Source organism: Solanum tuberosum, unplaced genomic scaffold (assembly GCF_000226075.1).
Source record: "Solanum tuberosum cultivar DM 1-3 516 R44 unplaced genomic scaffold, SolTub_3.0 scf00062, whole genome shotgun sequence".
NCBI classification, from domain to species: domain Eukaryota; kingdom Viridiplantae; phylum Streptophyta; class Magnoliopsida; order Solanales; family Solanaceae; genus Solanum; species Solanum tuberosum.
Genome location: NW_006238987.1, coordinates 416,374 through 441,277, shown reverse-complemented (window position 1 = coordinate 441,277; position 24,904 = coordinate 416,374). Strand labels below are relative to the sequence as shown.

The 24,904-nt window shown below is 28.2% G+C and overlaps 2 protein-coding genes across 2 annotated transcripts in view; both read right to left on the bottom strand.

Moving 5' to 3' along the window:
* LOC102585463 (calmodulin-binding protein 60 A-like) overlaps positions 1 to 24,904 on the bottom strand; it is a 39,870-nt gene that overhangs the window by 12,778 nt on the left and 2,188 nt on the right. Inside the window, exons 3-5 of the mRNA XM_015307674.1 lie at positions 23,539 to 23,591; positions 22,611 to 23,047; positions 22,373 to 22,533 (exon numbers count right to left, since the gene is read on the bottom strand). Of these exons, the coding sequence (XP_015163160.1) occupies positions 22,373 to 22,533; positions 22,611 to 23,047; positions 23,539 to 23,591 (651 nt within the window). The remainder of the gene's footprint in view (positions 1 to 22,372; positions 22,534 to 22,610; positions 23,048 to 23,538; positions 23,592 to 24,904) is intronic.
* LOC102585796 (uncharacterized) lies at positions 5,948 to 7,057 on the bottom strand. Its single transcript, XM_015307676.1, has 2 exons — positions 6,789 to 7,057; positions 5,948 to 6,684 (listed from the first exon to the last, which is right to left on the bottom strand). Exons 1-2 carry the CDS (start codon positions 6,885 to 6,887, stop codon positions 6,166 to 6,168), a joined length of 618 nt encoding a protein of 205 aa, XP_015163162.1. The 5' UTR covers positions 6,888 to 7,057; the 3' UTR covers positions 5,948 to 6,165.

Genomic DNA, 24,904 nt, shown 5'->3' with positions numbered 1-24,904 from the left:
GAAGAAGCATTATTACGTTTAGTCGGATGGTTAAATTGTTCCATTTCAAGCGAACATTCTGTTTACACCGGCGTCCTAATTTCATCAATGAATCATTGGAAAACGAAGTTAGTAAAACTAGTCTAATCTAATTCAATTGTAAATGGGGATTAGGGCGAAACTTAAAATGATATAAGTCAACTTAAAGTCTGATTTGAAAGTTTATCTTTATCTTCATAATTGTTTTAGGCAATTTCTTTAATCTATTCTTAATTCATGAGTCATTATTAATTTTAGTTTATCATTCATCTCAATTCTCTCACATAATTTAAATATAAATGCGTACGTGTTGAAATTTATGACATGAAATCTAATCATTGTCACACATTCTATTTCTCTCAGCGTGTAAAAAGGGGTTGGTACGTACAGATACCAATTAGTCAGTATATTTTACGGCTGCACTTTATACTCTAGCCAATAACAATATTCTCTCATATTATAGTAAAGTAATTTTTTCCAATTAAAAATGAACTAATACTTTTTTAGATACATATCTATTTCCATTTATGCTGTCATTAGCAAAACGTTTAATCATTTTGTCAGGAGTTTGGCGGACACGTTAGCGATCTAAACCATTTAATTAGACGGGAAGATGATAAATTTCCCAGAAAAGAACTCACGTTTTTTTTTTTTTGCCGACCAGAATAAAATTCTTAATAAAGATTATGTTATCTAACGAAAGTCAAAATTAATAAAAGAACATAAGCATTTGACGTGTAATGGTAAATCTACGAGTAGTTCTTACTTCTTAAGTACATGGGACGTGTATGTTTTTATAATCTCTACTTCTTAAACATTTGCCTTGTGATACTTCGTGGGTTTCAAAAAAAAAAAAAAGATAGAATAAAAAATGAATAGAGTCCAATTTTTCGTAATAATAAAAATATCGCAAGTAATAAAACATTGAGACGAAAAAAGATGTGTGGTGTTTGGCGGAGGTAAGATTAAAAAAAAAGTGTTTTCAAACAAAATAACAGAAATAAGTCAAAATTCATAATATTACTTCAGTTTGCCTGAGTTTTAAGTTCAAATTTAAAAATCAATTCTCAAATATACAATGCTAAATTAAAATTTTATAACGTACGTCTTATGCTTATAAGCGATGAAATTATTGTTTCTTCAAGAAAAGAGATATGTACTGCAAATCATGGCTGAGGAATCTGAATTACTAATTAGGAGTGGGAAGTCTCACTTTGCGGCCTGACTTGACTAGAAAAGTGGTTTTTACAATTACTTGCTTTTTTCTAGTTCGACGATAACCCAATTCAAGATTATGCTTTTCAAATATAATAAGCTGATTTTGAGAACCTACCAAAATTAATACTCCCTCTGTCCCAATTTATATGACTCACTTTCCTTTTTAGTCAGTCTAAAAAAGAATGACACATTTCTATATAAAGTAATAATCTAACTATAAAATATCTATTTTACCCTTAATGAAATGATTTACAGTTATACAAATTTTTATCATTCATTTTGGACCACAAGTTTTAAAAGTCTTCCTTTCTTTCTTAAACTCCGTGCCAAGTCAAAGTACCTCATATAAAATGGGACGGAGGGAGTAATAAGCTAATTTTGAGAAAATTAATAATTGTTCAATCTAATTAAGATGGTGTTATTAAGGAATAAAGAAGAAAAATGTAGTAAACTAGGTTGAAATTCATGTTATTCTCAAAAATTACGTACAGGTGCTATATATGAAAGTGCGTTGGAGAAAATAAAAACTTTTGGTCATAATGATATATCTATTTTTGTGTTGTCAAAGTTTCAATTCATTGTTAAGTACTACTCTAGTTATGATTGAAAAGAATCATCAATCAAAGTACATGAATCCGCATAATTTGATATGATTGTCTTAACGAAACCATTATTAATTGGATGACTTTTTAAAATTTAATTACTAAGTGGTGGTATCCTTATGAATAAATAGAGGGAGTAAAATAAAAAGTACTTTAAAAAATGAAGACCCTAACTTTTTGTCTCTCATTTGCTTGACTTTTATATCAAGTCTTTTTTCTTCTTCAAAATAATAATAATAATTAAATGAACTCCCATCTAATCGTTGTTTCCTAAAAATGTCGCTACTGTGCAATTATCGAAGACAAATTAAAGTTAATAAATAATAATATAAATTTTGTCTCATTTAATATAACTAATATATTATTATAAGATCATGTTGGCCCAAACGTGCCAATTTTTGACTTCCTCATTGTTGGGTTGGTGTTCAAAGAGGAAATAATTAATACGAACATGTTTGAAAATAAAGGTTCTTCAACAGTTAACGACAGAATTCTATCCCAAACCCCATTTTGCTATCCAAAATAAAAGAAGACATAAAATTGATACAGACATATATATATGTCCATTATAAGTTAAATAATAGTTATGTTACCACACACACACACACACACACATATATATATATATATATTTATTTATTTATTTATTTTATTTTTTTTCACAAATTAAAAGAGATATGCGTTATAATTCCTAACTTCAGAAAGGCTTTATGAAATTATCTTTATCGTTAAAGATGGTGAAACATTTTTCTATTTATAAGTTGTTATCATATACATTTTTTAGACATTTATATCAAACTCATAGGATAAATTATCATACTTGTATGCTAGTTTATAAGCTTATCTAAAAGTAACATAAGTTAATTTCACAATTTTATATCGAATTTCACATAAATTCACCACAAGATAAAGTAAAGACGAATTTTATTCTATTTTTTTAGAAGTGGCCGTTGAGGGTTGGAAGTTAAGGCGAAAGCATTATTGAGTTTAGTCGGATGGGTAAATTGTTCCTTTTCTTGCAATTCTTCGAGCTATTTCATCAAACATTATATTTTAGGTGATTTCTTTAATCTACTCTTAATTCACTAGTCATTATTTATTTATTCATTATCACAAATATCATACGATATTTGAATACCTCTCTTAATTCACGAGTCATTATTTATTTATTCATTATCACAAATATCATACAATATTTAAATATCTCTCTTAATTCACGAGTCATTATTTATTTATTCATTATCACAAATATCATACGATATTTGAATACCTCTCTTAATTCACGAGTCATTATTTATTTATTCATTATCACAAATCTCATATGATATTTAACTACCTATTTAGATTTATGACATGAAATCCAATCAATAAGACACGTTCTATTTTCTCAGCACGGAAAATGGGGCAGGTACTGACAGGTACCAATAACTTAATTTAATTTGCCACATAACAATATTCTCTCATACTATATAGTAGAGTATTATTTTTTGTTTTCATTAAGGATTGACCAATACTTTTTCAGATACGTATCTAATCCCCAAAGCATTGAGCAGACAAAAAGATGGAGGAGATAAATACCTAATAGAGACAACCAGGGTTAAGAACCGTATTAACACTTGGAAGAAAATAAATATCCTAAGAAGAATATAAATAAGTTATGTATTTATTGTTAGTATTAGTTAAATTTTTCTTAATAATTTGGTGTTAATCTCTTATTAATTATTATGCATATATCTTTGAAATTTTATTATTGATGTAGTTATCATTAAAATGTAGATAATTAAATTTACAATTACTTTTTATTTCTTAACTTGTCTAATTCACTTCAATTTGAATCAACTATGTTTTAATATTGACTTTGTAAGATGGTCTTTAATTCTTTGAGATGTTTTATTAAACATTTCAAGCTCAAACTAATTAGATTATCAAATAATTAATTTTTAAAAAAAATATTATCTTTAATTTTGAATGTATTTAAAAGGTAACAATCACTACAATATTGATTTTTGTAATTAAAAGTATTACAAAAAATTATATGGTAAAAAAATGATACTCTAATTGGCATATTCAATGAAATGAAGTCTTAATTTTATTTCAAAACACTTTATAACATTTTTTGATAGTTAATGTAACAATTGATTATATTGAAAAAAAGTTTCAAAACTATAATCAATAATAGAGATTTAAATATTTGTATATTTATGTAGCATACAATAATTTATTTATGTTTATTCTTGTCTTATAAAATAATACATGAAATGTTTTATTGACAATTGAAAAAAAAATTAATTATTAAGTTATTATCCATTACGGTATTCTTTTTTAAATAAGAGTAAAATATATATATAAATATTAATCAAGAAAATTTGATCAAAAAAATTAGAAGGTTGATCTTTACCCATCTAAGAATCAATCAAGAATCCTATAAAATTTGTCAAAATCTAAGCAAGTAATAATATGTGAAAGCCAAAGTAACAAGTACAGCGAACCAAAAAGAAAGCAAATTCATAGCTAAAACCAACAAAAAAAACCTTACATAAATAAGAAAATTAAAAGATTTATTTTTTACTTCTTATAATCAATCTTACCTATCTCACAAATCAAAATCAATCAAGTTAAGAATACATTAAAAATTGATCTCATTTATTTTATTTTTTTCTTGGATCGTACCTCTTTTTTCAAGTTTCGTCATTATTTGTAGAACTACATTTCTTGTTTCTTGAAATAAGAAGTAACAACTAGCTCCTCATTCTTTGTTGGTAGTTTTAAGGAAACCTAGAAAAGAATTTAGAGAAAAAAAGAACGAGAAATATGAATGATGAAAGATGAAATATAAAATAAGTTAATCTGTTAATGTGGTGGGTTGGATTTTTGTTTAAAGTTAAAAGTGGTTTGGGAAGCAAAGACCATTTGACAATTGGCACATTTTCATTTGAAAGTTGGATAGTGAACATACTAATACTATTCACACTCAAACTTAATATTGAGTTATTACTTGCCTAGAAAAATAGGAAGCTATTTCTACTTATATTAGTAGTATAAATTTAATTAAATGGCCACAATGGCGGGGTTCAAAACTATTAAGTGTTGTTATATTTTGATGTGAAAATTAGAATTTTATGAAATATCAAGGATAAAATATGTTAGATAATTTAAAACATTGAATTATATGAACTATTTCTAGATTTGAACTTCACAAATCATTATGAATTAAAATTTTAACATTTTTTTTTTTAATTTTTGAAAAATTACAATTGAAATGCGTACCTTCTCTCTTTTCATACAGTGCAATATATATAACCAGCCATTAGGAACAGACCCACGTGGTATCAAGTGAGTGATTATATACGTGAGCTCACAATGAACACATCTTAGTTGTGGAGTAGCGATCAAGTGGGTTCTAATTGACCGCACACGAGTTTGAATCACTTCAAATGCATTTGCATGTAACAATTTTGCTGTCAAATTGGCTTATAAAAAGAATTGACCAATCATATTCAATATGCTAGTTACTAATAAACTTATCACCTATTTATTTTATTTTTTAATTTTATATTGTATATTTTATTTTCATACTTAAACTTAATAAAAATCTGAAATCTAATTTTCTTCCGTAACAATTAACCATTTATAATTCAATTTTGATAGTCCCTTCCAAAATATTTATTATCACGAAATTGAAGATTGTGTTATAAGTCCAAACTTCATAAAAGATTTCAGAAATTATCATTATTGTTAAAGATGGTGAATTATTTTTTATTTATAGGTACTTACGTAGCATATAAATTTTATACCAAACACGTTGAATAAATTATCATACTTATAAGCTAGTAGATAAGCTTATCTAAAAACCACACAATTCACAAGTTAATTTCACATTTATATTTAATAGGAGTATATAACAATATTCAAATAGAAACAGAGGATAGTTATAGATAGAGGCATCGAGCGATTCGCGTTGTCACATTGGTAAAGCTATTAATTAACAGTAGTTTAAGACCAGAGAATTTCTCACATGCTTGCTAACTTCTTCTACAAATCTTCATTCCTAACACTAGCTTGACCGACGCTTCTTAGCTTTTTGTTTAGTTTGGTTTAGAACTTCCTTTTCGAAAGCTGATACGATATATAGTGCAACTGTAAAGCATGTCTAACGGTGCAAAAGTACTTTCAATAAGTTCTCAACTTCGTGAAACATGAAGTCAAGATATTCATAAAAGACACACAAAATTATTCATCCACGTCCTAGCTTCACATGTTGTCTGTTGATCGTTTTCCACCACAGCTAAATAGGACAGAGCGAGCTAGTGTTTTTTTGTTCTCAGTTTCACTGTGGGAAAATTAATTTGCGCTTCTTGGTCATACGGAGCTTTTTAAGTTTAACAAACCTCTTCAGAGATAACCATTTCAGTATGCTAGATATCTTGATCCAGCCCTTCTTAGACTTGCCTTTGCACGTCGAGCCCACTGGAACCAATGAGACACTGTTCATTTGGCTCTGCTGATTAGCATTTGTGTAAACATGTTTAGAATCCTTCAAGTTTTGCAAATGATCACCATGTTGTAATTGTGTGGAACTTGTTTCAGCAACAGAGTCGTTGTTGGCTTGGCCAAGCTCATCCTCAAATTCAATTTCATCAGAACTAAGAAATTGTATAAATTCCTCCCAATCTCCTGATTGATCTGATATAGGCGCTGCAGATGTGATATCGTTGGGGGAATTTAGATACCCCCAACCTGAATGGCCAGGAGACGTTATAGCAAGAGACATCTCATGATCTGACTCGTATTGCCGGTCAGTAGAACATTCAGCACTGTCTATCCACCAGTTACTTTCAGTCGTTCCCTGAATCAAATGTGACGAAATAGTTCAGAGAGATTTTCAAAGCTCGTATTAGTAGTGTGGTAAGCAAATACTAACATTTGGTGAGAAATTAAAGTAGTACTCACGCAAGTATTTTGAAACTCTAAAGACTGGCATTCGACCAAATTCCCCAAGTTACATCTGCTCATGCATCCTAGCTCCAGAGAGGGTGATAAGTGATCCATGAAAGGTATCTCGTTATTAAATTTTTCCACATTTTCCCAGTTTGTAAATGCAGTTTCCACTAACTTGTGTGCGTACGCCTGTTTGTCAATCAAAAAATTGAAGCAGCAGGGAACTAGAAATGGACAAAATAGTCCACTATTCTCACAATCAATCAATAAATATATATACCTTGTGTGATTCAGAAAGCATTTTGAAATGATGTAAACCACACCCCGAGTCCAACCACATCACCTGACCAGCAACATTAAACACCACCGTAAATTTTTGTTCCGTCTCCAAATGATGGTACAAGTATTTTCTTCCATCAAGATTGCAAGTCTTAGCATGCGTTGTAGCTTTTATCCAATAATTTTCAGACATGCTTTTGCCAAGGATCTACACGTTCAAAAAGTGATAAATATTCAGATGTATTGCTTCTTACAAAAAATATAATCAGTATATTGGCCTGATTGTTGCGCAAGTATAAATTTTGCAAAATAGTAGTACTAAGGTTCTTGGATAGAATTAGTAATTTCTTACATGGCGTAGCCTCTGAGGATTGTTTTTGAGTTCAATTAGGAAATCCTCCACTGTTTTTATACCGTTTTCAGTCAACCGCTTATGGAAAGCACCATTTTTGTAAATATGCTCTAGTCTCCATACATCATCCGTTGGTGATGGAGGGTACCGCTTCTTGCTTTCTGTGAAAAACGTAACTGATCAAATTGACTCACTATTTAGTTTATTAAAGTTAAAAAAGTAGAAATATAATACTCACTTGAACGTTTATCCTTGACAGTAAAGGGTCCTGTCACGGCCTCTATCACTTCAGGTTGATCGACAACCCTTGCTCTTAGCTTTACCCCGTTCGACTTCTTCATATGCTTTGCAGTGTGCTTGAATTTAATTTCGTTAACAGAAACAACGCCTCCTTCCAACCTCAGATATGGATTTTTGTCGCACCTTGATGTTCCACCTCCTTTTTGCATCACAATATGACTGTTTAGTTCTTCAATTGTCCAATTTTCGTCGTCATTAAGTACAAATATTTCAACTTGTGCTGAGGCTGGAGGCCCATGTCTCACTTGTTGCCCAGTAACAGCATCAACCAATTCCAATTTGGTTCCATTGGGAAAAATACACTCTCCAGTAAATACCATTGGGGCAACCTCGTGTGAGAACTTTAAACGTAAACATCTCGATTCGCAAGGATCGAGTTTCTTCTGGGAGTTCCTGTTTTTATATGGGTACAATGTGGAATATAGTTTAATCTCAGATACAACATGAAATTATAGAGGCAGTACTGTAAGATTAAGGGTTTAAGTTAAGTACTATTTTAATTATATCAGTTAAAATATATACAACAACAAAACCAGCGCAATATGTACACAGACTTTATCCTACTTTGTAAAGATGGAGAAGTTGTTTTGTGAAAAAAAAATTACACTAAGTTATGCTTAACATAATGTTTTAATTTAATTATTGTACAAGTGATGTGATTTGTAATTTTTCTTCTCCACCATCAATGCATTAATCAAAATTATATTGAGATTAAATTCTATGCATCGACGATGTAACAAAAGTATTGATTAGTAACTTAAAATATATGGCAAGTAATTTTGCACTCCAATAATGTAAAAATCCCCTACACATTAAGTATATATAACTTAAATCCTATTAGAAGCTGTGGTAACCATGATTCTAAGAAACATTCTTAATAGCTCTTTGTTTCTCACCTGTTCTGATCAGTTTCCAAGTCAGAGTTACATTCATGCTCCACCTGGATATATAAAATGTTAGATTAAATAGTCAGGTATTGATATACATGTTTTTGTTCAGAATCAATGAGTTTTTCTGTATTTAGACGTAATATAATTAAGTAATTAAAAATGTACTATCTTTAAATAATTTAATGTTTTTAGATGATACATAATTACACTTAAACATGCTTAATAATAGAACACAGGTCCGATTTCAAATCTTGTCGCCAACTAGAAAAGTTTTTGATGTTAGAAAGAGTAAAATCTAGCCTTTTGTCTTTGATCTTTTTGGGTCTAGGCAAATTATTGAACAATATGAAGCCAAGTGAATATCTTCCATCGAGTACTTCATAAAGACTCTCCTACAATTTTTGAACAATTCACTTTCCTTACTAATTGTTGCCGCTCCGTCCAAAGACTTCTAATTAAAAATATTTGCAAAGATGATAGTTCATTATTATTCTTTCCACTTTGTCGTCGTCGTGCACTATTATCAACTACCATGCATTATCTCACACGCACAACCGGCATACTTAGTTACTATTATTGTTGGTATTTAGTTACAACGATCAATCGTCAACATCACTAGTAATTATTTAAACTCATTATTACTAGCCATGTAGCCATTATTATTATAACAATCATCAATAATTATATACCATCACCTTCATTATCTATCAAAATATATTGTCAATCGTCATCATCATCCACCACTCATATATATATTAGTTGACATTCACTACAATTATCTATCGCCGTCAACACCAACCACGGGGTAAAACCATCTCCAATTGACATACATAACTATCACCTAGACATCATCGTTACCAATGGACATAATTTTTCAAAATATTTGATTGATATAATATTTGATTGATTTAATTATTTATTGAACTTTTCTATTTATCAATTTTTAAATAAACACAATATTTTGTATAGTCAGATTTTGATAGGGAAAAAATTAATTAATATTTTCTTAATACATCATCAAACATGTATTTTTTATCCAAACATGAACATCTTAATATTAATTCATTTTAAACATAATAATACTAATAAAAACAGTTTATCCTCAATTAATTTTGATGAACATCTTAATTTGTCTAGTTAGTGAAATTATCGTATTTTAATAGAAGAAAACCCAAAAATAGTATAAAATCCAACAAGCTCATCGGAAATAAAATACTCCCTCTGTCCCTATTTACTTGTCCATATTTCCTCTATTAACTATCCCTATTTACTTGTCCATTTTGACAAATCAAGAAAGGACAAAAAAAAATTCCTATTATACCCTAATTTAAACTTCTTGAAAATTTCTAAGTTGTAATTCATCCTTTTTGGAACCAGACAATACATTTATTATACTTGGGGAGTCACATAATCCTTTTAGTTACCCAAAAAATATTTCGTTAGTTTATGAGTAAAAATTTTGAACAATTTTTTTACTCAAAAAAATGGATAGAAATAAACTTGAAGTTTCAACTAATACTTCTATCAAAGTAGAAGGCTCACTTATATTGATTGAAGATCCAAAAATTATTGAAGTCAAAAATTTAAAAAGAAAAGATGAAGATCGAATAGAAGCATTCGAAGATTCAAAGGGAAAAATTAAGCATATTGTAAAAGTGTATGTTGTTTTCTTTCAATTTATTTCATTTGAATTCAAAGAAGAGCCTGTAATTTTGAAGTGAAAAGTTGTTATAAATATAAACTTATGAACTTTTCAGAGCATTGATTAGTTATCTTGAGTAAATTTATTTTGATAATTGTAAATTGTACTATTAGGGTAAAATTATAATTTTGTTATGCTAATCATTGTTGTCTTGATATGTGTGTCATTTCTAAAGTGGACAACTAAATAGGGAGTATTTGGAAAGGGACGGACAGCGCAGTCGGTCTATTTCAGTCAAATTCAGTGTCTAATCTATCTTTTCTCCATTCAATCCAGTCAGTCACCAAAAATCCTTTTTGTATTAATTAGTGTCCCTCTTCTTTTTCATATATACTTTTTGGGGCTTCTTCTAAAATTGAATGTTGAAACGATTAATTTCTTTTTAAAATTTACGTATAATTGATGCCCTTTTCTTCAAAAAGATGCCATATATGATATATATAATTATAGTTACATAAATTAAAGTAAATAAACCCTTAGATCTGGGATTTGGTCTCCAAATGAGGTAAGAGTTCATAAAAACAACCACGTCATAAATTAACCAAAAAGAAAGCAAATACATACTAGTAAAAATTTATAAATAAAACAATTAAATGTATAAAAAAATATGAACTCACAGAAAAAGTCGACCACAAAGCTAGTAGAAAGGCAACCACAATCCGCCGGATCTTGCAAGGAGATACACTAACATCCCTTATATATGGAGATTCAGAAAATGAGTTAGTCAAAACGATGTTCAGTATTATACCAACTTGTAACTTATGTTCACACATCATATATAGCGACTGAATGGTAATAAGTTTTTCCATCGTTTTCCCGCACGATGCAAAAAAACTAGTACATTTTTTATTATAAGAAAAAACAATTTTGAAACTAACAACGTATTCAGATTCAATGAACACCAAATAAAGTAATACTATTTTATTGTGTGTTTTTATAATGTGGAAAAAAAGATAAATGTGTTCATTTTATTATTATCTCTTAATTTTCTTTTAGCAAAAAAGGAGTAGAGGGGGGCTAGATCTGACCTCAATACAACGCTGATCACTACAAAAAACTTAGAAGGCTTACAAGTACCTCGTAATTAAAGGAGGAGTATTAGGGTTTGTTGTTTCAGTATGTGAGCTCGTGCTTCCTTCTTCGAACGCGCCTATGTTATGTGCCGCCATCACTACTCTTTTTCTTTTCTTTTTTGATAAATTGAAACAGTAAAATGAATTAATGAGGGTGTATAGCACCTGAATTGAAATATATATACTACTACTTCTCTTGTATTCTGCCTATGTGTTGCTTACGAAGACGCGTCTATTGATGGCTAATATAAAATCCGAACCGAATCATAATTATAGATCATGTTAAGTCCACTGCAACATAATCTTCGACAAAATAATTTAATAACATCGTATAACTCAAATGACTAATTTCACTAAAAGAATACTTTCTTTCAATATAAAGTTACTCAATTTTAAATAGTGAATTAGTTGAAGATTAAGAGTAATTTTCCTTTTTTAACTCTCTCTTTCACTACAGTTTATTTAATTTTTAATAAAAGCCATCACAAATAAGTTGTGAGACTAGGTGTGTGGGGGTTTGTCATGACCCTACCATGTTAATTAAATTTAAAATATAAACACAATAGTATAGAAATTTCTCATTCACTGCATTTTTTTCCATTCTTCAACACAATGAAGAAAATATTCTTTATATAGATGTAGTATTTCTTCCACATAAATATAAAAAATGTGAATTGTCATTTAAGGAGTGCTGGGTCAATCTGCAGAAGATAATGAAAAGAACATATATACTATCATTACAACTGCATGAGTTATAAAGAACTATTTTCTCCACTTTATACTTATTAATTATCATGCATTTAATAATTTAATTTCTAATATTAAAATGCACAATAACACCACACAGTTTATCATTCATCTCAATTCTCTTACGTTTTGCTTAAATATGCACCTGTTTCGTTTGATGACATGAAATTCAATCAATGTGACACATTTATATTTCTCTCAACAAAGAATAAGGGCAGATATTTATAACAGATACCAATAAGTTAGTTTTATTTTTGCGGCTGCACATTTATAGTACTCTACTCTTTGGTTGCGGCTGCACGTTTATAGTACTCTACTCTTTGGCTGCAGTACATAACATAGATTAACACTTTTTTAGATTAGTATCTACTCCCAAATCTATGCAGAAAGTCTAATCATTTTGTCAGGAATTAGAGGGACACGTAAACAGTCTAAATTATGTAATTAAACAAAGATTAACGTTATTTGATGAAATTCATAATTGATTTAAAAAAAACATAAGTATTTGGCTTATGCTTGCTACTTCTTGGGTTTTAAAAAAAAAGGATAGAAGAAAAAAATGAAATAAAAGGAGTAATTTCTTTTGTCAAATTTTCGTAATATCAAAAAAATCGTAAGTAATAGGAACGTTGAGACGAAAAGAGTTAGGTAGTGTTTGGCTGGATAAGATAAAAAAATGTTTTTTAGCATTTATTTTAAAGTCAAAATAAATTAAAGGTATTAAGTTAATTTACATTAGGCCATGTAGATTTTCATGTTGAAATTTGAAAACTTGATTTTTTTTCATATTGTGCTTAGACATGCATACTTGAATAAATTTGAAGTGGTATGAATAGAAGTTGACAACATAAAATATTTGATTATTTAAATTTTTAAAATTTGATTAAATTTAATGATTAAAAATATTTTAAAAAATAAAATTTTAAAATTATTTCTAAAATCTATTAATCAAATATTATGTTGAAATTTCTAATTTAGAACTTATCTCTTATGCTTTTATGGAAAAATTGTATGAAATAACAAATTATTAATTCAAATTTAATGTTATAGTCATAGTTTATTTTAATTGTAATTCACAGTAAACATCCCAATTTTTTATCATCTGATTCGGTATACAATTAGCCATTTTCGGTATACAATTAGCCATTTTATACATTTCGGTATAAAATGTATAAAATGCATTTGTATAAAATGTGTTTGTGTTTGTATAAAACGAGAGAAAAATGTATATACAAATAAAAATATATATATTTTCGTCATATAGACTTATAATTATATAAATACAGATCTTATTATACAAATTACAATGTATAAATAAATTTATACAAAATTGAACAATTTGTATAAAATTGAATATTTCTAGCGAATTATACAAATCAAAGTCACGTAGCAAATATAAAACTATAGTTTTAAGCTCGTTGATAGTCATAAATAAACAAAAAGGTACGGAGAAATAATTCCCAACAAAAACTACTATTGGTTAGGACTTAGGAGTTGAAAGTCTAACTTTGCGGCTATTGTCTTATTCGATAAGCTTGTAGTGTGCCACGTGGAATAACTAATACTCTCCGTTTAAAAAATAATGACCTCCTTTCCTTTTTAATTTGTTTAAAAAAGAATGACTTATTTCCTTTTTTGGTAACATTTTAATTTCAGATTTTCACCTGGCATGTTTAAAGCCACATGATTGAAGGGCAATTTAGTACATTTGACATAACTTTAATTTAGGACCACAAGATTCAAAAGTCTTCTTTATTTTCTAAAACTCCGTATCAAATCAAACCAAATCATTCTTTTTAAAACAAAGGAAGTATAATACATGTATATAATAAATGTATAATCTATATCTCTGCCTAAAACCATATATATAAATTCATTTATAACTAATCTTTATAATATTAAAAATACGTTATAACTATAACCAACTATAAAACGACGACCTCTCATAATTTAGAAATTTTCACAACACATTAATCACTAAACTAAATATTTAACTTGTATAAAAAAATGTCAATATTTTTATATATATATTTATTAAACCAAAATTTAATCTTTACATACAATGTAATTTTTCATGGTTCACTCTAATTAAGATGGTAAGGAATAAAAGAAGAAAAACTAAAGTAGGTTGAAATTGTTTTTCTGCAAAATGACTAGTACTATAAAAAAAATAAAAAAAAATCAAGAAAAAACTATAAGTGCGCGGGAAAAAAATGAATGGGAAGCGTGCATTCTTGATTGAAAAAGAACCATCAATCAAGGTTCGTGAATTATTAATTTGATATGATTGTCTTAATGAAAACATTATTTTGATGACAAATCATATGATTGGCTAAAGTAATTACCTCGTAAATAATGCACGATACTTGAAAGTTGAAACAATAAAGAAAGCTACTTTTATGTCTTATTTGGCTGGGAATTTCTAATTCATAACACCGAAATTTACACTAAAATGAAGTCAATATTACTTTCTTGTATTTTTATTTGTACGTCATTTTTTAAAAAAATAAATGAAAAACATTTTTTGGCCAGAAAATTTAGCCAGAATGATATTTTATTTATGTTATTTTACCTTTTAAAATATTTTTATCCTTTTAATTTTAATATCTTTTAACTAAAAATGTATTTTCTTTATATTTTTCTCTTTCTTTAATGTTTTGTTATTATTTTTTATTTCATTTATATCTTCTTATTTCATAAAACGAACCATTTCTTCTATTTTCACATATTCACCCAATAATTCATATTCTTTTCTTTCTTGTATAATAATTTAATATAAAATTATTATGTACCATAATTTTTTAAATAATATATGTTGCTAACTACTATTATATATTATATTAATAGATAATATAAATAAAGGTGAATTATTGATGAAATATACTTAAATAAATATTAAACGTAAATTTTATTTTAATTTTTACATAAATGGTCAACTTTCAAACTCAATACATTACTTAAATTTATATTAAATTTAATTTAATATTATATTAAAATCATTTATATGAGTATTCTTATTTATACACATCAACTTTAAGTTCTAAAATTAATGTTGTAGAAACATTACACAAAAAAATAAATAAGTACACTTGAGATTTCATTAAAAACATGCAATTTCTAGTATACAAGATAAGATAATAATAGAAAACTATTTGAAAAGTGATTTGGTTGATAAATAATGTCACACTAAATTAAGTGAAACATTATTCAAACGCTAAAATAGTATAAAAAATGATATAGAGTTGGAGCTCCAAAACGCTAAATTTAACATCAAATTAAAATTTAATATTAGACTAAAGATATTCTCACCTTTATATTACCACAAATATAAAAGTCTACGTAGCGACAAATCTTTTTTATTAGTTTTATATGACCACAAGTGCAAGAAGTCTATATATAGAAGACTCTTTTTGGCCAACAATCATTTTGGCCGCAGCCCACATGGCCTAAATATATAAATAACATAAGGAAAAGTTATATAATAAAAATAACTACTCCATATGTTATGTATTATTTTTATTTTTTATTATTATTATTATTATTATTATTGTTATTGTTATTGTTATTGTTATTGTTATTGTTGTTATTGTTATTATTATTATTATTATATTATTATTATTATAATTTAACGAAAATATAATTTACAGTTATATTATTTAGGGATAAAGGTCTGAAAAATACCCCAAATTTGATCGAATTTGCTGTTGCGATACTAAACTTTCATAAGGACCTATTACCTCCCTAGACTATTTAATACCGTATTTTTTACCCCCTGAACTATTTAATAGTGTATTTTAAAGGTATATATGTGCCGACGTGGACACATTACTATTTATAATTTTGCATTATTTTTTATGTCCACGTGGGCAAATATATATATGTTTAAAATACGGTATTAAATAGTCTAGGGAGGTAATAGGTGTTCATGAAAGTTTAGTATCGCAACAGCAAATCCGACCAAAGTTAAGGTATTTTTCAAACCCTTATCCTTATTATTTACTTAATAGATCTTTCTTCAATTTAAAAGTGCATGATCTCTTATTGAGCAATTTGATTAATTATGTTTAAAAAATATCTATATATTAAAATAATTTTTTAATATAATTTAATAACGACAATCTAAACTTAAAATACTTTTAGACATAGTGATAGTTGACATCAACGAATTATAGAAATCACAAGAATCATATAGCCTATATCATGTGTCCATCTTTAGCCAATAATAACCCAATAGATTCACACATTAGTGCTAGTCTTGTATTTATTATTAATATTAATATAGCCTCCAATTAAACAATTTATTAATTATTATGTTTAAATAAATTTTTAACTATATATTTATCAAAGTTAAAATATTATTTTTAAAAGATAAGTATAAAAGAGATTTTGCAATCATATGAGTATTACTGTACCAGTCTCAAATTTATTGTCACTGTCAATTTCGCTTATCGAGCGTAAACGGTGATTATTGACCATCAATGTAAAATATATTTTTCATCATTTTTTAATAAATATATATTATTATTTATGGTATTTTTTGGATAATTTTTAAACATTTAAATTATATTTATAAATATATTGAATTGGTCTATTTAATTTAACCTTAAAAAATAATCAAATAGACTTTTTAGAAGCAAGATATGATAAATAATATTACATCCGTCAATTTTTAATTGTCATAATTTCTATTAAAACGTTAAACTATAAAAATTTTGACTAACATTTTAAAATGCATTTTTTTTCATCACATTGATATGCAAAAAAATGCAATTTTGTAGTCGTCTTCCTGTAGTTTTTGATTATCTAAATTTTTTGTTTAAAATATCGAATTAACGTAATCTAATTTAACTTTAAAAATTAATCGAATTCACTTTTAAAAAACACGACATGACAATTGACAAATAAAAGTGGACGAAACGAGTACAATAAAAAGGAGTCAAATTCTATACTACCTGGAAAAATTAACACCTACGTTCTCCAATTAACACCGACACATTGTCCTCCAAGAAAAAATTAGTAGGTGCCAGCTAATGCATTGTTAAGAAGAATTTTTAGCATTAAAGAAACTTTGAAGAGTTTTTTATTTTTTAATAAGAAATTTTTGGAGAAATAAAGAAAGAAGAAGCATATATGTTTTAAAAAGGTTGTTTATACGTGGTCCATGTTTTTATATGATATAAAAAGTAATAAAGGGTCTAATATATCATTAATTTTTTCATTTAGAGTTAATATACTTTGGCTCATATAATTCTTATTGTTATACAAACAACTCACATATATTCTTTATTTAATAGAAGTGAAAAAAATAGTTTTAAATTTATATTTTTGACTTTTTTAAAAAATAATCATGTAGAGGTTTATATGAACCTTCTAATAAAGTTCAAAGTATATTTTAATCTTTCTCATAGATAAATTGTTTATTGACTTTTTTGATTGTAATTATTTGAGTTTTTATTCATATTTCTTTCATTCTTTAGTGCAAAGGAAAAAATTTAAAAGTATTTTTTTTGACTAAATTATAATTTAAAACTATGTTTTCGGCTATATTGTAATTTAGTTGTTGTATTTGAAAAAAAATAACTGAGTCATCTATAATTAATTTTACAAGAAAATTACTGAAACATAAATAAATTTGACCATCAAAATAAATAGTTTAAATTAGTCATTGAAACAAAAAAAAATAAAAAAATATGTGTGACGAAGATTAAATATACCCATATGGATTATATATATTTTTTAAATAATTAAAAAATTAAATTAAAATTAATTTTTTCACTTCTGTTTGAGAAAAAGGTTATATGTGAGCCATTTGTATAACAGTAGGAGTATATATGAGCCACTTTTATAATGAATGTTTCGGCTCTAAATGACAAAGTTAAGGAGTATATCAAACCTTTTTTCCTTTATTTTATTATATCAAATTCATTTAATGATAAGTATAGCGGAATGATTCTTAAAGGTAAAAGTCATTAAGTTAATACGAGTAAATTTTTTTAAAATAATTTCCTTATCTTTAAACCTCTTTTTCTTTTCATTGTCTTACTTCGATTCATTATTTCATCGACTTTGTTTATCCATTTTATTTTCTTTGCTTTTTTATTAGATTTCAAAAACTTAATTTTAAATATCTTGTATTTAAATAAATTAAGTTTGGATGGATATCAAAATAGAAGAAAATCAAAGAAAACATAAAATAAATAAATTAAAGAACACTTTCTTTTTTATTATTATTATAAAATATACATAATTTTTTAAAAAATATTTAAAAGTGAAAGATAAAAAAAACTAAGAAAAGAGAAAAAATAAAAAAGTTTAAAGTGTGGAGGAAAATAAATTTTTTACAAAAAAATAAATTATAAATTTTGACGTCAATATTATGTGTATTGGTTAATTGTAGTAGGTCAATTAAAAAAGGACATCCGATATGTCCTTAGCCACAAGCCCACAACCATACATAATAGAGTATAGAAATCACACTCTAAATGATGATACGACACCATTGGATATGCCTATATCATTAGAGGGGCTTATTTATCACTAAATCTATGTCGATCGGCTGATTTTAAAAATCGGTAGAAATTATATAATCAACCTTTAACAAGTTGACTAAATCAGTTTTATGTAAGGACTAATACTACGAATTGAAATTTTGTCCAAATATTTACTCCTTCGGTTGCTAAATAAGTAATATTTTTACCTTGATCACATTCAAAAATTATTTATTTCTAAAAAATATAAAAAAAATTACTACTAACTTATACTCATTCCGTTTCATATTAGATGAAAATTGAAATCTTATTAAGAATAGTTATTTTGTATTACTTGATCATTTACTGAATCAAGATAGAATTAATAATTATTTTTCTCATTTTACCCTTACAATTAATATGATCTTTAAAAGTTTAAATAATTTTCAATACTAACTATTTCTATATTCTATGTATATTTTTGTATAGATATGAGCAAGGGCCAAAATAGAAAGTTCAATAATTTATCAATTTCCAAATCATCATATAAAATAAAAAATATTCATCTAATCATCATATAAAAGAGTCGCGCTTTTTAACCTAATGTCTTATTACCTTTAACATTTATGCACATTGATGCCTCCATTTGTGTCAACTCTTGGACCGGTGATCATGAAAAGTACCACGGGTCTTGCACATGACCTATTTATCTGTTTGGTCGAGTGTAACTAATCAAATTCGAATGTGATTACAATTCCAGAATTATAATTACGGTATTCAAACTACTGAATTATAATGAAAATATAAAAATAACAAGTAATTAAGAAAGAAATAAGAATAGGGATAAAAAACTACGACTCTAAAAGAAGAGATGACATACATTTTTCTTGAATATGCATAATTTATGAATCACTAGCCACTATCCTTTTTGATGGAACCATTCTCACACCACTACTTGATCCAAATCTCAAATTAGCCTGAATTTGTTACTTGTTCATGGCCCAATAACTCTTGTCAGCTCAATAACTACTTGTGTGAATATATGTAGAAACAACTCTAATAATATGTAATTTGTACGAAGTCTAAACTCTAAAGATAGTGTAATACTAGTTTTTGCATTTTGCACATTATATGGTCATTTTTATCGAGAAAAAGGCAGAAATTTTCGTTAAAAAACATGTTGGACAAGGCAAATATTGGATTGAAATGATATAAATCAACTAATTAATCACATCCATGTATATTTCCCATTAATGTTAACAATATCGGATTGACATGACATAAATTTATGATTTTTTTTTTTTTTGAAGAGTCATTACTTTTAAAATAGATTAAAAAATAAAATATGTCAAATAAATTAAAATGGAGAAATATGTCTAACAAATTGAAACCAGTTGTTTTATGCTAATCCTCAATCAAGTGGGCTAGCCCCTAACTAAAGTATGTATTTCCACATTATTGTTTTATCATTTGTCTTCTTCCTTTTGTTTGACAGAATAATGATTGATATACATTATAGGCACGCAGAAGTAATCGACATTGCACTTTCCAAGTTGCATAGCAGTTTTTAAGTCGTTTCTCTCCATCTCAATGAAAACGTTATTATTTAGATAATTAGTATTAGAGTTAATTGTTAAAAATCCTTTTAAATTTGACACAGCTTATTATATACACACCTAAATTATAAGAGGTTTTAATTCCCCCCTCAAACATAGATCTTTGAAACTATTTATCCCGTAAACTATGAGAAGTCTTAATTATCCTCTAAAATATGAATTTTTGAAAGTATTTACCTCCTATTATGCTACATAACACAAAAATATTATTCTGTTCAATTTGTATGACTCAGTTTCTTGTTTAGAAAATCCTGAAGGAAATGTCACTATTGGTGTAATATACCACATATACAATATAGTACAGTTGAAAATAAAATAACAAAAATGAATAGACAAATCTTTAGGCTGAGACATGGATATCTCGAGCTCTTTAAGGAGATTCGAGCCCAACGCGACATAATCTACGCCGATCTAGCAGTAGACTCTTGACTTGTTCTCTCCACGATAAAACATCCCAACAATGTTTGTAACTCAAGCAACTCCGGATTAGTTGAAAGGTCCAAAGCTCCACAAAAAAACACCTTCCTTCAGCATATAAATACTCGCATTTATATATTGAATATAGTTGAAGACTTGAAATATTTTTCTTTTGTCTTAACTCTCTCTTTAACTACACTAACTCAATATATACATAATATAATACTTCTCATCTTTTCTGCCACTCTTTTTCCTTCCTCCAATACAAAGTAAGACCACACTATTTTTAAGTGAGAAATTCGTCCTTACAATGAATAAAAAGATTATGGGATAGTAGATCGAGTAAATGAATAGTCCAAAGGTTACACATGTTCTGAACTAATGAGCTTTTTTGTAATTGTGTGTTTAGACATAATATAATTTTTATTTTTATTTTTCATCCGGTGTCCTGAGCCCACATTGGAGCTCCGACTAACTCCGGATCGCGCATTGCAGGGTCCATTCGGGGGTGGCGCTCCCAATAGAATTTTCTCCATGCCCAGGACTTGAACCCGAGACCTCTGGTTATGGGTCGACATAATATAATTAAGTATTAAGAACAAAGGTCCCCATTTCAAATCTCGTCGTCAAAAGAATCATTTCCATGTGTTTGGCCTGTGCACAAACATTAAGCTATAAGAGTACTTCAAGACCAATTTCTTTTCTTTGCTCTTTCTGTCTTAACTAAGACCGAATTTACATCTAAAATAATAAAGTACTTAAGTGCAGATTGTTAATTAAAAATTAAATAAATTAATCTCATCATTAAATTGTGTCAAACAATTCGTGACATTCCAAATTCGAAAAAAGTGTAACCTTAGAATTTAATATTTTGTAGAAAATGGCACTGGCACAAAACAAAGTGAGTATAGTAAGGAGATTCGCAGCAAATTTTTGGTAAGTTGAAGCAACAAGTAAAAAGACAAAAGTGTGTTGTGATGTAAAGAAACCATTTAATAATTGTCAAATAAGGAAAAAAACAACATTCTTTTTCAAACGACCTAAAAAGAAAAGGCGTGACATGAAATTGTAAAGCATGTCTAACTAAGAATCAAGAAATTGCATAATATTCTCCCAATATTGTGATTCTGAAATCACAGATGTGATATCAAGAGACATCTCATGATCTGACTCGTATTGCCGGTCAGCAATTGCATAAGATGTAGAACATTCAGCACTCTCTAACCACTGGTTACTTTCAGATGCTCCCTGAATCAAATATGACAAATTAAACTAGTTCATTGCAAAATCAAAGAGATTTTCAAAGCTCAAACAGGGTATATATTACTAAGCAAATAAATTTGGTACTCACTGAAGTATTTTCAAACTCTAAAGACTGGCATTCGTCAACCGCGACCAAATTCCCCAAGTGATGGTACTTTCTCCCATCAAGATTGCAAGTCTTAGCATGCGTTGTAACTTTTTTCCAACAATTTTCATACATGCTTTTGCCAAGGATCTACACGCACAGAAAGTAAAAAGTACTCATTTGTATTGCTTCTTACAAAAAAATTACTAACTGTTATGAGGTAGAACCTGGACAAATACTATCAGTAAATTGCCCTAAACAGATCCAGATGCAGGAAATTACGTACATACATGTAGGTGCACCACAAAATATCACAAGTTGCGCATAGATAATATCTCTGCACTCTTCTCTCAGAAAGTCACTCAACTTTGAATTTTCTTAGACAGAGAATTCGAAACTACTTACATGGCGTAGCCTCTGAGGATTGTTTTGGAGTTCAATTAGGAAATCCTCCACTGTTTTTATACCGTTTTCAGTCAACCGCTTATGGAAAGCACCTTTTTTGTAAATATGCTCTAGTCTCCATACATCATCCGTTGGTGATGGAGGGTACCGCTTCTTGCTTTCTGTGAAAAACGTAACTGATCAAATTGACTCACTATTTAGTTTATTAAAGTTAAAAAAGTAGAAATATAATACTCACTTGAACGTTTATCCTTGACAGTAAAGGGTCCTGTCACGGCCTCTATCACTTCAGGTTGATCGACAACCCTTGCTCTTAGCTTTACCCCGTTCGACTTCTTCATATGATTTGGAGAGTATTTGAATATAATTTTGTTAACAGAAACAACGCCTCCTTCCAACCTCAGATATGGATCTTGGTCGCGCCTTGATGTTCCACCTCTTGTTTGAATCTTAATATGACTGTTTAGTTCGTCGTCATTAAGTACAAATATTTCAACTTGTGCTGAGGCTAGAGGCCCCTGTCCCACTTGTTGTCCTGTAACAGCATCAACCAATTCCACTTTGGTTCCTTTGGAAAAAATACACTCTCCAGTAAATATCACTGGGGCAACCTCGTGTGAGAACCTTAAACATAAACATTTAGATTCACAAGGATCGAGTTTCTTCTGGGAATTCCTGCTTTATATGTGTACAAAGTGGAATATAGTTTAGTCTCAGATACAACATGAAATTAATTACAGAGGCAATGAAAGTTCTAAGAGTCTAGGTTGATTAGTACGCAGACTTTACCTATCTTGTGAAGGTAAAGAGGTTGTTTCTTAAAAAAACAGTTTATACAACATTAATGCTAAATGCTTAACATAATGTTTTACTTTAAATTATTGTACAAGTGATGTGATTGTAATTTTCTTCTCCACCATCAATGCATTACTTAAAATTAAATTGAGATTAAGTTCTATGCATTAACAGTGTAAAACGTATTGTGTAGTAGCCTAAAATATATGGTAAGTAATTTGCACTAATATGTTAAATCACACCAATATTGAAAAAATTCATTCCACATCAAGTGTAATTAACTTAAATCCTACTGCTAATAATGCAACATAAAGAGAATTAGTGGTAACCATAATTCTGAAAAACATTCCAAATAGCTCTTTGTTTCTCACCTGTTCTGATCAGTCAAAATTTCTTCCAAGTCAGAGTTAAATTCATCATCCACCTGGATATATAAAACGTTGATTAAATAGTCAGGTATTGATATACATGCATTTGTTCTGATGAACTATTGAGCTTTCATGTATTTAGACATAATATAATTAAGTAATTAAAACTTTATTATCTATAATAACTTTATGCTTTTAGATAAGATATTCAACGTGCATGATAACATAGGTCCTGATTTCAAATCTCGTCGCCAAAAGAATCATTTACGTGTGTTTGGCCTGTGTGCAAACATCAAGCCCACAGCTGAGATCGTACTATTATCAACTACCATGCGTTATCCCACATGCACAACCATCCCTGAACAGTTGTCAACACCACTAGCCATCATTTAAAATCATCATCACTAACCATCTTTACCACAACAACCATCGATCACTAGCTACAATCATCTCCATCAGCTATCACAATATATTGCAAACCTCCATCATCATTCGCCACTCCTAATAACAATAATTCACTACAATTGTCTATTGCCGCCACCATTACCACATCAACCATCACCATTAATCTGTTCTATCAGTCACCATTAACCATTATTATTAACTATCATCCCCATCAATTACTATAAACAACTACCACACCAGGCAAAACCATCTCCAATTGACATCCATAACTATCACCTAGACATCATTACTATCAAAAGAAATATAATTTTTCAAAATATTTTATCGATATCATATTTTATTAATTTAATTATTTATTTACGTATTAATTATTAAAATAAAGGCAATATTTTGTATATTCAGATTTTGAGGTAAAGAAATTTAACTAATATATACGTGTATTTTGATCTAAACATTTAAATTTTGATGTACATCTTAATTTTAATAAAATAAAATAAAATCTAACTTTAAAATTCATATCCTCAATTATGCATTGCCCTAGGAATGTTTGGAAAGGAAGGCGTCAGTCTATTTCAGCTTTTAGCTGTTTGTAGATTTTGCATTCAGTGTCTGATCCCTCTTTTCCTTTTTTCTTATTTGCTTTTTGGTGTTTTTTCTACAATTGATTAATGTTAAAGCGATCAATTAATTGTCTTTTAAGTTTTACACATAGGGTGTGTTTGGTATGACGGAAAACATTAAATGTTTTGGAAAATGTTTTCCAAATCAACTCATTTTCCTCAAATTTAAGGAAAATGACTTTCTTTCAAAACTTAAGGAAAACATTTTCCAAAACTCTCTTCCAACTTCCAATTAAAAAAAAATTGTTGAAAAAATCAATTTATTTGGTCCCTATCCTCAAACCAGCTCCCAACCAGCTCCCAAAAAAAATAAAAATTTAAAGTTTGTTTTTAGATTCAATATT